Genomic DNA, 16,606 nt, shown 5'->3' with positions numbered 1-16,606 from the left:
AGAAACTTGTCGTTTTTCACTATTTGCTGACATTTACAGGGTAAACGATTCTTGATAATAAAAATCACCCAAGCTGATTCCCCTAATAGACTTGATGAGACGTTTTGTCATATTTTTATATTCTACCCCTGGATAGATTGCCCTTTAAATGGTGTTTAATCCCAGTTTATAAGAATGTTATTGACCCCGTCAATAATGACCGTCAGCATGTGTGGGTTCTCTGATGCTGTCGTCCTGAGACATGTATTTGTTTTGTGAGGCAGACACAGAGAGAGCAGTGGGACTGCTCAGACGCTACCAGGCCAACCTGACCAGTCCAGAGGAGCAGAGCCTGAAGACAAGCGTGGGCAAAGTGTCTGCCATCTTGGGCAGCCAGCTGTTCCAAGCCCTTCTTGGTAAGAAAAACACAGTAAAACGTCTTGTTTTGCAGAACAGAGTCTTTCAAAACTCTGCCGTCTAACTCAAATTACATCACAGTTTTCTGAGGGAGGACTTTCTAAATAACTTTTTCTGGTTAACACTGCCTTCTCGCAGAAGATGGTTTACAGCTTCATTATTTCTTCGGTTTACCACGCGTAGTTGTCATAGGCTTTTTATTTGTGTTGTCATGTAATTGGCTTCAGGCAGACACAGGATGTAGACAGAGTCAGGTTGTATTAATTTGAATGGGAACTTAACTGAGTCTAAATGTTTCCCAATTAAGTCTTATGAAAGAGCCCTTTCAGTTTGCCTCACAAAGGTTTGCTGTATACCCTCCTCTGTAACATACTCAGATTGTAATGAAATCCTAATAAAGCCACACACAACAGTCTATCTATAGACTGAGTTGTTATAAGCCCAGACTTGTCACACAGTGAGAGCACAGTTCTTCTCTTGACTTTCACAGCAGGGCCGTATACGTAAGTAAGTAGATAAACATGATGTAGATCATTGCTCAGAAAAACAGAAACATATTCACCATCACCAGTAAGCTATAGTTTGATGATGTACCGAAGCTGCCGGCGGCTAAACTGATATTACTAATCCTTAGGTGTCCCGAAGTGCGCATAGTTACTGCTGCGACTCATCTGAAGAGTCATTGTGACCAGCTACACCTTCATGACATGTTTGGTGTTTTGGAATAGAGCTCAGTGAAGCCAGTAAGAATCTCAACCTTAGATCCTTTTTAAGGCAGATAAAGCACTTTACTTCGGTTTAAGCGACGGTTGAGTGGTCCTTCTAATTACCACAGCCATGTCATAACGATGCCTGCCCCTGGGTCTGCTGTTGCTACTGCTGACCCACTGCTGCTTCACTGCTGTGGGGGGGTGGTGGGGCCGCTCAGGCAGCAGTTAAAGAAATAGAGTATGGTGTTTGTTTCCCAGTGCTGAGCCCACTTTTATCACATCTCTTTTTGTTTGTCAGGGAGGCATAGTGCAATTTTTACAGCGGATAAATCTTAATAATTTAAATTCAGAGTTGGTAGTGCAAGAGCAATGCAAGTTTAATGCGCCAAGACAGGTTTTGTTGATGTTTTTGCTTGTTCTGCACCTCAGTGAAAGCAGAGGTGGGCCGTGGAACATTACCCCAAGAGGTGGTCAGGACTCATTTGCTGTATTCCATCATTATGAGACCAAATGTGTCTAAACAGTCAAGCAAGTCCCATTTCAAAGGCTGCTTTTGACCAAGTACCTGCAAAACTAACAATATTCCCATCAGACTTATTCACTTTGGTGAATATGGTCAACATTATACATGGACCCGCTTAAAATCCGCATGGTAGCATTGTGATTAGTCCTATTTCGACCACAAATAACTTTCTCTATGGAGTAGGAACCTTTGGAGGAGTTTCCATTGCAGAGACCAGGGTCTAAATTATGTTCCTGGGGCGTTATTTACCCACCATAAAGTCCCTGTTCTGAGGTGTAGGACTTAAGTAAAGGAACTTGTGGGCTTGCAGCACAGAACATTTCTGATTGGTAAAGTCCCACAGCATTTTATTTTAGTCACCATTTTAAAAAATCTGCAGCCAGTAAATGTTTGATTTGTCCTTCAACTTACTTTTTCACATGTTGGAGGAAATATTTACCTAATCGTCATGAGTCTTTGGACTACCGTAGTGGAAACAGGGTTATGCTCCATAGTTTCTTGGACTTTGAGTTTCAGGTACTTTGGTTGGAAATTTTGCGACTGTGAGCACATTAGCATGCTGGCATTTAGCTCAGAGCACTGCTGTGCCCAGTTTCAGCTACACAGGGCCGTTACCATGGTTGTAGGCTCTCTGTCGTGTTATCGGGCCGTTACATACTGACCTGTTGACTCACTCTGGTCAGCTAAAAGCAACAGATTAGCAAAGATTGATACAAGATGTTTTTGCTCACCATTTGTACCCATTTAATCAGCATTTTCACCGTGACCTAAGTGTCATCCCTCGTGGGATAAACATGAAAGCAACAAAATGTCGCTTTCTGGAGAAAGATAGCTGATTGTTGAGTCTCATCTTCAGATGGACACCAACCCAGAATGTCAGTATTTGACTGACTCATACCTAAAGGACCGAATAGGTGGATTGCCAGTAACAACATGCAGTATATCATATATCACTACACAAAACAACATGAACGTTGCTCAACTGGCTTATGATGTAGCATTTTATGTCAGCCTTGCTGCCGATCTAAATCTTGCTGTTGGTATATTATTATGATGACACAACGTCGCCAGGGAATGTTGATTACTTTAGCTTTAGCTCAAGAAAATTAATAATACGGAGCTACAGATTGTTGGCTGTAGCATTAGATATAACCTAGATGTATGAGCAGTAATGTCGCTAAAGCAAAGGTTAAGTTAAGGTTAAGATAATCTTACATAGCCACAAATAGATACATTAATCCCCTATCAGTGCGTATTCTGCAAACAGCTGTGCTTATTTTTTTAAATTACGCGGTGTCTTTCTTTCACTCACCTCCAAAACAAAAGCTTGTGCTAGCCAGATCGAGATCTTAATCACAGGAGATGCTGTCGCTTACACGGTTAACAATGGTATCTCTGTTATAGCTTAATTCGATGTACAATTGTAATCTAGTAACATTGACATCAGATGTAATATACTTGGTTATTTATTTGAGTGAAGGGAGACTCAGAGAGGATTAGCTTTCCAAATCAGGATTCCAAACATTCCTCACAAAGAATGTTCAATCAGAGCCGAGGCCGAGGTAGACAGGAAAATAAACTGCTCTTGGCGGCCATGCCAAGCTTCTTCCACAACTCTCCCGGCTCTCTGGCTCATCTGTGCAGAGTTTGAGTGTAGAGAAAGAAGAAGAGGCCTGTGGTCAATGAGGCTCAGGTGCAGGGCCGACAAGGCTTCACCCTTCATTCAACATGTGGTTCGTATCAGGGGAGGCAGAGTGGAGGAGCAGCACTAATAGGAATACAGTGCAGTGTAAACATTACTCATCCTCCTATCCTTTCCTGTTGTGTTTGACTTCACAAGCTCAGGGCCATGTGAACCGGTTCAGTTCGGAACGTTTTTGTGTTCCCTTTGTCAGTGTGGTGTAGGGAAGAAAAAGGGGAGCGCTGACGACGTTGTGAACTTTTTATCATCAGATGAAAACTTGATAGAAAAAAAGAAAGTATTGTCATTAAAAAGCTGCTGTGTTCTTCTTTCTTGAAGACTGCAATTGGCATCGCAGTACAGCATTTTGTCTTTAGGAGATATCTTCTAACTTTGATGCTCTGTGGGAAGTAAAGAGGTGTTTGATGCAGTGTGGGAAGGAAGGTTCGCTACTGGCCACTTGATTGGATGTCTGCATGGTTGCACAGTCACGAACAAAGGTTGCCTCAACTGTGCATCCATCCTTTTGTTCCAACATACAAACATGCAGTGGGAGGCATGGGGTGGGGGGTCGGTGGGGGGGGCTGTTCGCAGGGAGTTGGGGCGCACATACAAACAGACACACGTTACATTACTGAGTAAACGCCTGGGGAATATTTTATCGAGGCGGTGACAAGGGGGTGAATTGTTTGCCCTGCCTTGAAATTGTGACCTAGTTTCCTGTGAATGTGTTATTCTAGTGAGCAGTGGGTTGCTCATCGTCATGTAAAGAACCAGGGGCGCGTTCCATTTTTTTTTCTTTTTTCTTTTTTTTTTTTGTATGATTCACCCAAGCAGGCAATGCAGAGATGACTTCAGTCCAACTGAATAGGTGCATGACAAATAAAAGAGGCCTACAACGCAGACAAACATCGCTGACCCTGCACGCAGAGTGTGTGTAGGACGGGGAGAAGGTGCAGGAAACCCCCTATGACTGTGACAAAAAGGGCTCAGCGCTCCGACCAGACCATCCCAAAATAGTCCCGACATCAAAAAGAGATCTGGCAATAATTCCTGTGAGAGAGACTTCTGGCTTGGATTATGTATTTTGTTCCATGGAGAGGAATTTATGTGGTCTGCGAGGGCTGGAGCGGTTCAGAGATTTTTTTTTTTTTTACGAAAGTCAGAGAAGTAAAAAAAGAAAACCTCTCTGTACTTTGTGTGACTGTGAATCCTGATCTCATAACACTTCGAGACCTGATTGAGCACTTTTCTCTGTTTTGTTACCTCTGCCGGGAATAGATGAGCGCTGTAATTGAAAGTGTTAGTTGTGTGAAAGCAAGCCAGGTGTCCGGGTTGCAGCTTGAAGCGCAAATTCTGCAAGACTTAACAGATGCAACATTTTCAAGTCTTATTTAAAGATGAACTTATCAGTGTTTGTGAACAAATGGTCAAATGATTGAATGTACGAAGGATGTCACTCATATTGATGATCCGGTAGAATATTTTCACTGGACTATACAGTTCTGTACAGGAGCTATTTCGCTTCTTTTAGCTCTTTTAGCTTGCAGCTTTACTATTTAGGGTTACTCTCAATGATCTTGCGAGCAACGGTGCAAATCTCATTATAAATTAGGGAACTAGGGATGCATGATATGGATTTGTTACTGATAACATATAGTTACCTGGTTCTAATGGTCCAATTCCACATGTTTGAATTTCACAAACAAGTTCATAACCTGTAGTTTATGAACACCTGAAGGTAAGACAGGCTAAGATGTAATAAGCAGAGATGGATGATTTAATATTCTATTGTCTAGACTTGTTGCATTAATAATGTAGACTTCCTCCCTCCTCTCAAAACCCTTGTGGAACCTGTGTCGCAAATTGCAATTGTGTTGTTGTCTCCTTCTTCTTCTTCTTCTTTTTTCTTCCTCTTCTTGTTCGTGTTTATCAGCAGTCCGCAAACCAACTTCACAGGTGCATACTGCCACATACTGCATCCGAGTCTAGATGAAAGCAATATGGCGGAATATTATCTGCTTTATGTCTTGGCTATCAATTACACAGATACCGATAAATTGCACATAATATACATTTTTCAATATCGGACCATTAAATTATTGGATCAGTATACTTAAAGGAACCACAAAGATCAGGATTTTCTGGAAGGGGCATCAGTAACACCAGTAATTACCATTGCTATGCAGTTCACAACAAAGTACATGCCAGGGCTATTATTGTAAGACTTGATTGTGTGACAAACGTAACCTTAGCCAGCAAGCTAGCTAAACTTGCTGAGGCAGACTTGATCTTTTTTTGAACAAAATTACTCACTGTCTTAGGACACGCTCATCGTCTTAGCATTCTCCAGTCACTCACTGAAGATGCAGATTGGATGCTACAGAGGTAGAATCTGGGAATCGTAGTCCGATTGAAAGCAAAGTTATCAACATGAGGTAAAACATTATTTCCGATGTAGTTCCCACTGCAGCGGTTGCGACCACTGAGCAGGACACGCACAGGGTGGCAAAAAACAAAACTAAGTTCGTAAACCAAAAAAATATAGAAGCATATAAATCCACTATATGCTACCTATCCAACACCAAGTGATAGTCAGATAACGTTAATGTCCAGCTGGTGAGAAGCTATTGTTATATTTTACACAACTTCCAGTGAATGCTTGTGTTGCTTCTTGTCTGCTTAACGTGTAAAACAGTTTCCGAACACTTTCCCCATATCATCTTTATAAGGTGATATGTTAATGTTGTTTACATCGTGTACTGCTGCCCGCAGGAGTCAGAAAATCGATTAATGCAGATTTAAGGAAAAAGATAGCAACCAACAATTAAAACCCAGTGACAAAGTGAGGTGTATCAGCAGTCAGGCCTTCCAGTGTTTTTGTGTTTGTATGTGCCTGTGAAAGTGCGTATATGCAAGCAGGACCCGGAGTATGTGTTTGTCTGCATGCATATAGGAGTTTGTGTAAGTGAGGTTGCTCTTTACTCAGCTGTGCAACAATCTCCTCTGCCCACACATGGCTTCACTCCTCCACATTCAGACACAGTGATGAGTCACATGCTCCATTCTTACACTTTTGTTCTCACAGTGTCTTATTGGGACATACTGACTCGTATCTCTCTGTCTCACACTCATACACAACACACTGAGGAACTTTCTATGCATCTTCCACAAAAGATACACATTGGCAGTAGAATGAGACGTGTTTTAAACGTATTCAGTTTCTCGAGCCATCCTTCTCAAATGTGTCTTTGTGGCTCGTCTCATTCAGACTTTGGACTTTTCGGAAGTTGATGAACTCCCCAGCAACCTCTTTATGTCAACAGTGCAGTAACCAGGCCTGCGAGTGACATCAGCAAAATTGTCCCCGTGCATTCTCATCAAATGGCTGCCACTCAATAGGTGACAACGGGACAGGGGCATGTAATGAGCCAAGAGGTGATGAGTGGAGACGAGAGGAGAAGGGAGGAGAGCTGAGGGGTTCAGTCTGAAAAGTATAAAAAAAAACTTCAAAAAAGAACGGAGGAGGAGTTGAGCAACATGCCGTACTATTTATGTTGTTCTATTAACGGATATCTTCAAATGCAGAATCTGTAGGCAACAGACAGGATCTGGAATCTGAGGTGTTCTGGTTTTTGTTTGTAGTCCAAGTAGTGTTGACCAATCACATTTGAGTGGGCTTTGGTTGCATGCAGTTAAACATCCTGTGCAGAGAGCTAAAGAGATGGAACACACTGGTCGATATGCAATCTTCAATTATTATCTGCACTCAAAGGCAGATGAATTAAGAGTAGCCTCTTAACTCCAGCTCCATTCTCGTGTGTCTCAAGTTGCTGGTCGGTCTGTAAATGATGACCGGCACATGAAAGAGGAAGACCTGGCTAGATATCTGTTAGCCATTTTGCAGACAGGCGGATATTTTATGGCACCAGTGGTACTCTTTCCAGATTGATGTATGTTTGATTGCCCCTATATTTACTACTATAGGGACTGCATACAGCGTTTTCTGCCCCACTTCTCCTTTAATTGTCCTGGTTTCTTTGAGTCTTTGTATTATTGTTAGTTGTGTTATTTAACTTGCTAGCTGCGTGGCTCTGGCTGATAATGTCATTCATGTTTCCCAGAGCCTGAATCCTACTGACTTTGGTGGCACCCTGAAGTTTCCTCTTGCCCCACTAGTAGGTTGACATTTGTGATTTTGAGTGAAACTATTGAATAGATTGTCATGAAATTTAGAACCGAGATAGATTTTCTATTTAGGGTAAATTGTAATAAATTTGGTTATCCTTAACTTCCATTCAGGGCTGTCACCATTAAAAAATATTTTCAATAATTTGGTTCGTGACCAAATACCTTTGAAACCAATGAGATTCCCCATCCGCTATATAACCTATGACCTGCTATATAAACATTAACATATTAGCTTTGTCCCTGTTAGCATGTTAGCAGGCTGACGTTAGCCTTACAGACCTTCTAGCATCGCTATAGATTTTCTGATTTCTGTAGGTGAGTCGAGTCCTAGATTCATCCCGATTCCTCCTTTAAATATTATTTCTCAGTGTAGAAAGTCTAATTGGACATTTAAAATATGAATTGAAACACGCTATCGTCTGTAGGTTTGGACCCTGAATGCATCGTGACCTCTGTCTCAGGGGTAAAAAGGAGGTAAAAGTTGTGACACAAGAATAGATAAATCATGTATAGAAATAAAAGTTGTTTTGATGCATCACAATTCATAATCGGATCATAGCTGCCTGAGTCGGAATCAAATCTTGAGGTGGCTAGATATTCACGTTGACCAAGTGACATATAACTGAATATGTATATGAAGGTAACATTCCTTCGTACTGCTACTACAATCACATTAAGCATCACCACTCATCCCTTGATGTAAAGTACAGGAAATAACTTCTACAGCAGTGAAATCAAAGTATGTTACAGGATATGAATGTCCTACTGTTCAGCTAGGGGGCAGTGTCTGCATTTATTCATCATGTGTAGGGACTCATGTACCCTCCCCCTAAAATGGAGCTTCAAAGCAACTAGAGTGGAAATGACCCAGAGTGTAAACATGATCTGTGATGATGTTAAACTAAGCGTCAGGAAGTAGATAAATGTTGATGTTTGTGATACATTTTGTTCAGATCGAATGAAATATTATAACGTGGGCACTGACTTGATGATTTACTCAGTCAGTACCTGAGTCATATAAGATGAGCAACAAGATAAGAAAGGCGCTTGCAAATGCGGAGACATAACTTCCATATAAACAGACGGCTCCCACCCCCACATTTTCACCCAGCGCACCACTGAGGGAAACAGACATCTGCCAATGTGCCCATGATTGATCAGTGGATTCTTTTACACAACCAAAGCGGTGCACTTTAGAAGGCTGAGAAGCTATGAACTAGAAATAAAGACTACAGAGGGAAAAAAAAAGGCACTCACAACTAATGTTTTCAATTATCCAAGTGAGGAAAAAATAAGCTCCTCATTGTCTTTATTTTTCTCACAGATATTCAGGAGTGTTACGAGGTGACCTTGCAACTGAACAAAGAACAAACAGTTGTGAAAGAAGACAGCAGGCAGGATGCGTGGGAGGTAATTTTTTTTCCCTTCTTTACATTATAGATTGGAAAAAATATGCTCAATGTTTACGTTGTATGTTGTGTTGTGTTGTGTGCTGTGCTTTGCCTCCTGGCTGCACAGTAGGGTTAATCAGCAGCCAGCACGAGGTGTCACTACCTGCGTCCTCTGCACTCCTACATGGATGAAGTGCTGTCGTGAGTCACGCCGGTGATGACTTCAACCTGGTGACTGAGTGTCAGACGGAGAAAAAAAAGTTGGAGGCAGGGACACATGGGTGGAGGGTGAAGAGGAAATTAGACAGTGTCAAAAGAGTGCTGATTACCATTTGCTCATCAGTGGGCTGCTCACATGAAGTCAGGCAGTCCTCTCATCATAACAAGTATTTTCAGTCACGTGGTTATGTAGAATATTTTAGCGTAAAACAAACTGAACTGAAGGAAGAAGAGCTGCATTTTGAGTAGATTTAAGCCTTGTGCAGATATTTACCAGCAGGAGCATCAGAGAGCTCAGCACGGGAAATATCAATTAAGTGGTTAAAGATATGGATAATTTTGTTTGTCGTTCCATGTCACTGATCTTCTAATGGCCTTTGGATGGGTAGGAACCCCTGACTTCACATCACTCGCATGATTTAATATCGCTTCATAACTTTCCTTCCGCGATGCCAAAATGTTAATGAAATTGATCTTTGGCTGACTTCTATAGCCCATTAAGTGAATGATCTTTGGCCTGTTCTTTAGCAGAGATTAGCAAAACACTATAGGTTCTGCTTAATGTGCATGTGTGTGTGTGTGTGTGTGTGTGTGTGTGTGTGTGTGTGTTTTGTCTGCAGTCACAGTGACACAACCTTTGTCTCTATGCGGTACGTTGGAGGGCACAGATTGACATTAACGGCAAAAAAAAAAAAAAAAAAAGTACTGAACAAAATTTAAAAAACTTAATTTTTAAAATTGAATTTAAGGCACAACAGGCAGCTTTGATACCTTCGAATGACGAACCGGATCTTTCGCAGAAACATCAGACTCACTTTATCAAATTATTTGTGCCTGACAGAGGCCTCAAAAAGCCTATTTCTCCACAACAGGAAATGTAACAGTCCATTCTCTAAACCCAGGTTTGTCGAAAATGTTCTGGTTCCTATTCAATATATTTAGAGGCGTGCACGCTAGCAATAGTTTACTGATATGATATAAGCAATTCCTTACATGTGTACTGTTACACCACAGAAATGGGAATTGGCACTTACCTTACCTTTAGAGGATTATAGTCTTGGTAGTGTTACTTTCAACTGAGCCCACTATAAACCGGTTGTAAAGCTTCTCTCAGTTTTGAGAGTGTCACAAAATCTCTTCAGTGAGCAGAATTGTATCTGGAGACATCCAACATGCTGATCAAGGCTAAAAAAAAATTGGGTCAAAAGAAGAAGTTAAACATGCCCGCACAAGAAAGAAAACAAATAACAATAGGAGCAGACTGTGTTTTTATTGAAAGATCATTTATAGTAGGGATGGAGAAACATGGGAGAGAAAAAGACTCCGCTCCACTGCAGTTGCACAGTTCACGTCTAAGACCAGGGTTTCAAAAACTAGTTTATTGTCTCTTTTTCTAGTTTTAAGTCTTCTTAAATGCAGCATTGGGTTCATTTTGAACATTTTGGTCTCTTAAAGACTGAAATAGACATTAAAGCAGCATATGCTTTCCTACATGGCTAACACAGTGTGTCCTCAGGATGTCCTCTCCCGCTCCACCCTTTTTTTTCCCAAATATGGTCACTCCAAAATACCAAGATGCCAAAAGCTTCAAAACAGTAGTCCACAAACCAATGGGTGATGTCCTGGTGGGTTTACACTATCACCTTTCTGATCCACCGGCCACCACTGAGCAGGGCTGAAACATGAAGTGTGTGGATGTTGGGTTCAGTACCAGAACAATCAATAAGTGAACATATATGCACTAAATGTGTTTTAAGTGAGGTATAGTGCAAACCCTTTTCTGTACTCTTTAGCTCTGTAGTATAAAAGATGATAGTGACATTACAAATTTCAATCCTCACATGAGATAAAAGATTTAATCTTACATTATTTCTTCACGCTTAACAGCCCCTCCTCCCAGTCAATCACTTAATGGCAATATGTTTTTGAAATTCATGTGCTAAGTCTGAACTGGATTATGTATGATCAGCTGAACTGAAGTAAACTTGTCATTTACTGGACTGTATTAAATGAAAGCTTTGGTGCAGAGGACATTGTTGTCCAGTTTGTGATGGATCCTAAACCTTCAGTGAGTGACAGACAGAGTTCATATGCATTTGTAACGCTGTGTAAAAAAGACATACCATGGAACATATTGACAATCTATTTTCTGACAATGCAAGGTTTTAAAAATAATGAATATTTGTCTGAAGAACCACAGACCTGTCAGAGCCTTCATGAGCAGTTGATTTGATATAAATTAGACATTATTTAACACAGTTGATTATAGAAACGTCGACCTTTGTAGATTATATAAAATTAAATACTGCTATCCTGTCTACTCTGTACTACTCCAATATTGTTAAAATATTTTCATGCAGTAGTCGGTGTTTAGAACCTGTATTCACATTGTGGCAGAAGCTGATTTCCACACCGCTTTCAGCTATTCATTTATGACTTTAGTTGAATACTTCAATCGGGTATTCATGACTTTTAGCTACCTGTTGAGACTTGTCTGGTTGCTAGCTACATAGGTTTTATGAGCTTTGAGTCACAACAGTGAACAGATGTTACAACTGACTTACAAAATTTCAACTTACTATTGCAAAAGTTACCCCTGCTAGGCATTCACTTGAATTAGTAAATTAAGCAGCCTTCACATCTTTAGAAAATCCTTTTCTGTTGCTGGCAATAGTAAATATATGAAAAGGTTTGACCCTTACAGGTTCACAAGTACATTTCTCAAAGTTTCAAGGTGAAGCTCTATTTTTATTAGACAATTCAGGATCCGACAATAAAATGCAGTTATAGCCTCCTCCATGCTACACATAATAAGAAAGACAATACATTAGAACAGAGTTTACACATACATGTACTCAGATGCAATATGAAAAGTTATATTGAAAATAGAAAACTTTGTGCGTGATAGCTGGGACTGAGGGTAGTGCTGTGGAAACAGCAAGAATGAAAGTTCCATGTAAAAACGGCTTTACAAGTGAGTCTGTTATTTATGATTAAAGGTGGGGAACACACATCTTTTTTTTTTGGCCTAAAATCAAACAAACTAGCAGATATTGCCATGTTGAAAATGATGCAAACTTATCAGTATGATGATGCAGGTTATTTACTGATTAGAAGATTTTACCTTGTTGCCTTGTGATCTAACATATCAGTATGAATTAAACAAGTGTTTTGAAGCCAACTATATGATATAATATAGAGGATATTTTATTTAAAATCTCTTTATATTTGGAATCATTTGCTTGTTAATATGTCAGAGAAAATGGGCTGTGTACTATAATCAAATGAGTGCAACTTCTGTCATGATAACATTTTGTTATATAAATGAATTAAACACAAATACCAACACATTCGACTGTCTTGGTATCGACAAGGCAAAAACAGTCACGGTGACTGGTCCATGACGAGCTGATCCCAGAGAAGTGCGGGAGAACTGAACTAATTAGCACCTTTTATGTAATGATTGGGCGATGTTTGTTAGGCTGATGTAGAGTCAAATCTGTCAGCTCTGTCAGGCTTTCTCTCTTTAATTAGATAAACTGGTCATACTGGTCATGTTAGATAAAACACAGGGGAAGATCACAAGCAGCAGATGTCAGTCCACACAGTGTGACATGTTCCCTCTTCCTGTGCACTTTCCTTGTTGCCGAAAACACACAATGTCATTTTCAGCGCCATGTTTTTCTGTTACTCCCATAGTCGAAGGATCTAAACCACAAACTCTGACAGCGGCTTGAACTTTACTCTGCCGACCTAAAGCTCCTCTCTGTGTATTCTGTGATCCACCCTGTCTAGCCTCTAATTCATTGCAGCAGGGCTCCTGATTTTCTCCTCCATGCTCCCTTCTCTGGATCCCAGCTGCTTGTGGGGCCTGGGCACAGTCCTGGAGAGAGGGAAAGGGAAGTTTGAGGGAGAAAGAAAAGAGAGATGCTTAATGGAAACCCAGTGAGGTGCTCATCAGTATTCTAGCCATGCTGTCACCTGAGTGGAGGATGGGAGGGAAACTAAATGAGTCTGCAAATTCCCTGATTTGGTGCAGAGTAGCAGGTGAGAGCGGAGAATAGCTCCTTTGGAGAGGAAATGAAAGAAGCCATGAGAGAAGATGCTGTTTTTATTAGTCTAATTGATTTCATAATTAGGAGGTAATTAGTGATTTGGTTACAGGAACCTTTTGATGTGTTTTGTTTGATTTTCATTATCAATCGAAGCCGCAGTATGGCAAAGTGCAATCTCCAACAAATGTCGTGATTTTAATACTTTTTCTTCCAATGAAGATGAGAATTGTGATGCATAAGTGATAATTACTGTTAAATGTGAAATAAATAAATAATTGCGATATGATTTTTCCCCCCATGTCATGCAGCCCAAATAATCGTGGAATAACTATGAAATGAGCGACCAACAGAAAATGAAACATTTCATACAATCTGAATATTGCATGACGTGAAATTACTTATTGATGGACACATAGCAAGTACTGTATGTCTGCACTATGCTGCATATGTGAGTGTTTAAGTGTATGTGCACAGTGCAAAGGGCCTACTCTTAGCTGCCTCTATCAGACAAGGCAGGCTGCTGAGGGGGGGGGTGCAGCTCTGCCTCTGGCAACGTCAGTTGACCTGCCTGTCAGCGCTGCCATGTGGGAATAGAGCCGTCACAGAGAAACTCACTTAGCATCGCTGAAATATGACATAGTATGCTTGATCTATTGCAGCGTGAAAATGAAGAAAATGTTTGCGTAAACTTGATATTGATGTGAAATTGAAGGTCTGTTTTTGCTCTCCTCCCGTTGGTGGCAGTGATGCCAGCAGCCTGCATGCTTAGGGCTTTGTGTGTATTTATATAAACACGTTTCAGCTCGAGCTCAAGAGCCGCTTTCATTCAGATTTTTGAGGTACAGGATCAGCTGAGAGAGAAGGCACCACTTGTTTGGAAAATCATTGGAGCCTGTTCAGTGGTAACTTTTAAGAAAAAAAAGTTTGCAGCAGTGATGGCCTGCTCTAAAGGCTGCCCTCTGCTGTCAGTTAAGGGTGTGTGTGGTCTGAACTGTGGGGATGGTCTCAGTGAACTTCAGGTACTGTAGACTCTGTGGTGGTTGGTTACGGGTTTCTGCTGCTTTTGTTTAAATTGGCTGAGTGTCTTTTGTCATAAAGTATGAGATATTATCCACCCAACCGTTCTGTGCTGTTCTGGCACATGGTTGTATCCACAGCAAATAGCACTGTGTTTTGTCTTGCTCTTACATTTTTTAGATTTTGCAATTGTACCCTCCTTTATCTGTTCTTTAGTGCTGAACAGTGCTGTTCCTTAGCAACACTTAGACAACATTAAAGGAGTAGCTTACTCGCTTTCTTGCAGACAGTTGGCTCAGAGGATACACCACGCTCTATTTTTTCTGTGTGCTAAAACATGAAGCTAGAGCCAGCAGCCGGTTAGTTTAGCTTCACTGGAATTAGGGGAAAACAGCTAGCCTGGAGCTGCGAATTGACATCCTAGAGTCTTAGCAAGGCTAAAATAAAGAGGTCATTCCAGTATGTAATCACAATTTATTGTTTTTTTTCTTATGTCTTTAATCAGTGAGCTTTAGAGGTGCTGGGAGGCAGATTTTCATAGCTTTTAGACAGAGCCATGCTGGGTGTGTCCTCCTGCTTATAGTCTCTATACTAAGCTAAGCTTTCCATCTGCTGGGTTTAGTTTTCTCGTTAAGCATGCAGGTCCAGTCCAGTTTGTATCAGGTAGTATTATTATGTTTGAGCCACAGAGCTAAACATCTGATTTTACTCATCACTTAACACTTACCACTGAAATGAAGGTGTTTACAGGATCTTTTAAGTCTCTTACAGCCATCAAAAGATGTTACAAGTGGTATCACTTTTCATATCAAACTCTCTGCAAGGAAGCAAGTGAACGTATTTCCCCAAATTAGTGCTGAATTGTTCTTTTAGAACTTTGTGTGTGTGTGTGTGTGTGTGTGTGTGTGTGTGTGTGTGTGTGTGTGTCTTAATCGTTGCTGGAATATTGTTTTTTCTTTCTCTGATTTTATTCACTCTTGTCCAACAGGACCAGGAGGAGGAGGAGGAGGAGGAGGGCGTGTCTCGGGTACGAGTGACCAGCAGGAGGAGCCCTCACAAAGTGGAGCGAGTGTCTGGCTTGGTGGCTCGTTCCCATGTCGACATGCCAAAGGTGAGTAAAGCAAAGCAAAGAGGGAGTTTCCAAGGGTCCTCCTGACCACACTTTTCCTCTGTGCTAGTAATAGATACTGATGGAAAGTGAGGGCCAGTAGGTGGTTAGCTTAGCTTAGCATTAGGACTAGCATCAAAGGGGAAGCAGTCCAAAGGTAACAAAATCCAGACTACCATCATCTCTTTTCAATAATCGTATTATTGCTAACACTAAATAAATGTAATATTCAATTTTTTCAATGAGCTAATGTAGTCTTTGCACTGAAGTGCCCAGGTCAGGCCCCACTGAGGTTTTTTTGCACCTCTCCGTCACCTTCTTTGTTGCTCATGTGTATATTAGCATTCAAACATTGCATATCTTGGTTTCATCTGTACATATTAAAAGTGTTAAAACTATGATGTGTGGGTATGAGACACTATGTGCTATAACACCAGATGCATTGTATTTGTAAGTGAGTAGAGATGCACGATGTATATTGGGGCATTACGTTATCAGCTGTAATGACACTACAGCCGACATATACAGCCGATAATACAAAGCCAAATGACTTTCATTGTTTTAACAAGTCCAGCATTTCGCACACTGATACCATGGGTGGCTGTATGTTTCCTTCAGAGATGGTTTGCGAGCTGCCAATAAACGCATAGAAGAAGACAACTTCAAACGGCTGCACCTGGGTAGAACCACGCAGAGAGCCAAACATATTGTTGTTGTTTTTTTTACAGTTTCAGAGGAAAAAAACACAATTATAATTTATAATACATGTTCTGCTAGGGTTCAGAGAAAAGTCTGTTTTAACACAGCAGATCTTTTTAGAGCTAATGAATATTAAACCATCCATCTTTACTCTTAGTAAAGTGTCTTACCCTCAGGTATGCAGATACTGTCGGCTATGAACTTCTTTTTTGTAATACAAAAATGTGAAATTATCAATTATCTTAGGCATATCAGCCATGGGAACAAACATTCCTATTGTGCATCCCTATAAGTAGGCTTAAAAGGTGCTGGTGGTCAGACTGTGACTGCTGCAGATTTTGCAAGCTGTCCCCCTGTTCCCAATCTGTGGATGCTAAGATAAGTTAACCTGCCTGCTGAATCTAGCAATATATTAAGCGCAGAGACATAAAGTGCTATCGATCATCTCATCTAACTCATGCCAAGGCAGCGAATGAATGCATTTTCCTAAAGCAGTTTTTGCAAGAGTTGCAAGAGTTGCGGTCAACCTGCTGCTTACATGTCGTTGTATTTCATGACAGATATGTGTTTCTTGTAGGCTAGCCATGTTCCGCTGCGCTGAAAAAAAGCCCTTGTG

The 16,606-nt window shown here is 40.8% G+C and overlaps 1 protein-coding gene across 6 annotated transcripts in view; it reads left to right on the top strand.

Annotated features, from left to right (window-relative positions):
• dlg3 (discs, large homolog 3 (Drosophila)) overlaps nt 1-16,606 on the top strand; it is a 91,339-nt gene that overhangs the window by 2,427 nt on the left and 72,306 nt on the right. For 4 of the 6 annotated variants that reach the window (XM_030396818.1, XM_030396815.1, XM_030396814.1 and 1 more), the window contains exons 2-4: nt 264-395; nt 8,826-8,911; nt 15,172-15,294. In XM_030396818.1, the coding sequence (XP_030252678.1) occupies nt 264-395; nt 8,826-8,911; nt 15,172-15,294 (341 nt within the window). Of the gene's footprint in view, nt 1-259; nt 396-8,825; nt 8,912-14,155; nt 14,186-15,171; nt 15,295-16,606 lie in introns of those variants that run through there. The other 2 variants (XM_030396819.1, XM_030396821.1) reach the window with 2 other exon arrangements.

This window comes from Sparus aurata, chromosome 18 (assembly GCF_900880675.1).
Source record: "Sparus aurata chromosome 18, fSpaAur1.1, whole genome shotgun sequence".
Lineage (NCBI taxonomy): Eukaryota > Metazoa > Chordata > Actinopteri > Spariformes > Sparidae > Sparus > Sparus aurata.
The sequence above is the reverse complement of the archived record's forward strand: the minus strand, read 5'-3'. Positions and strand labels throughout refer to the sequence as shown.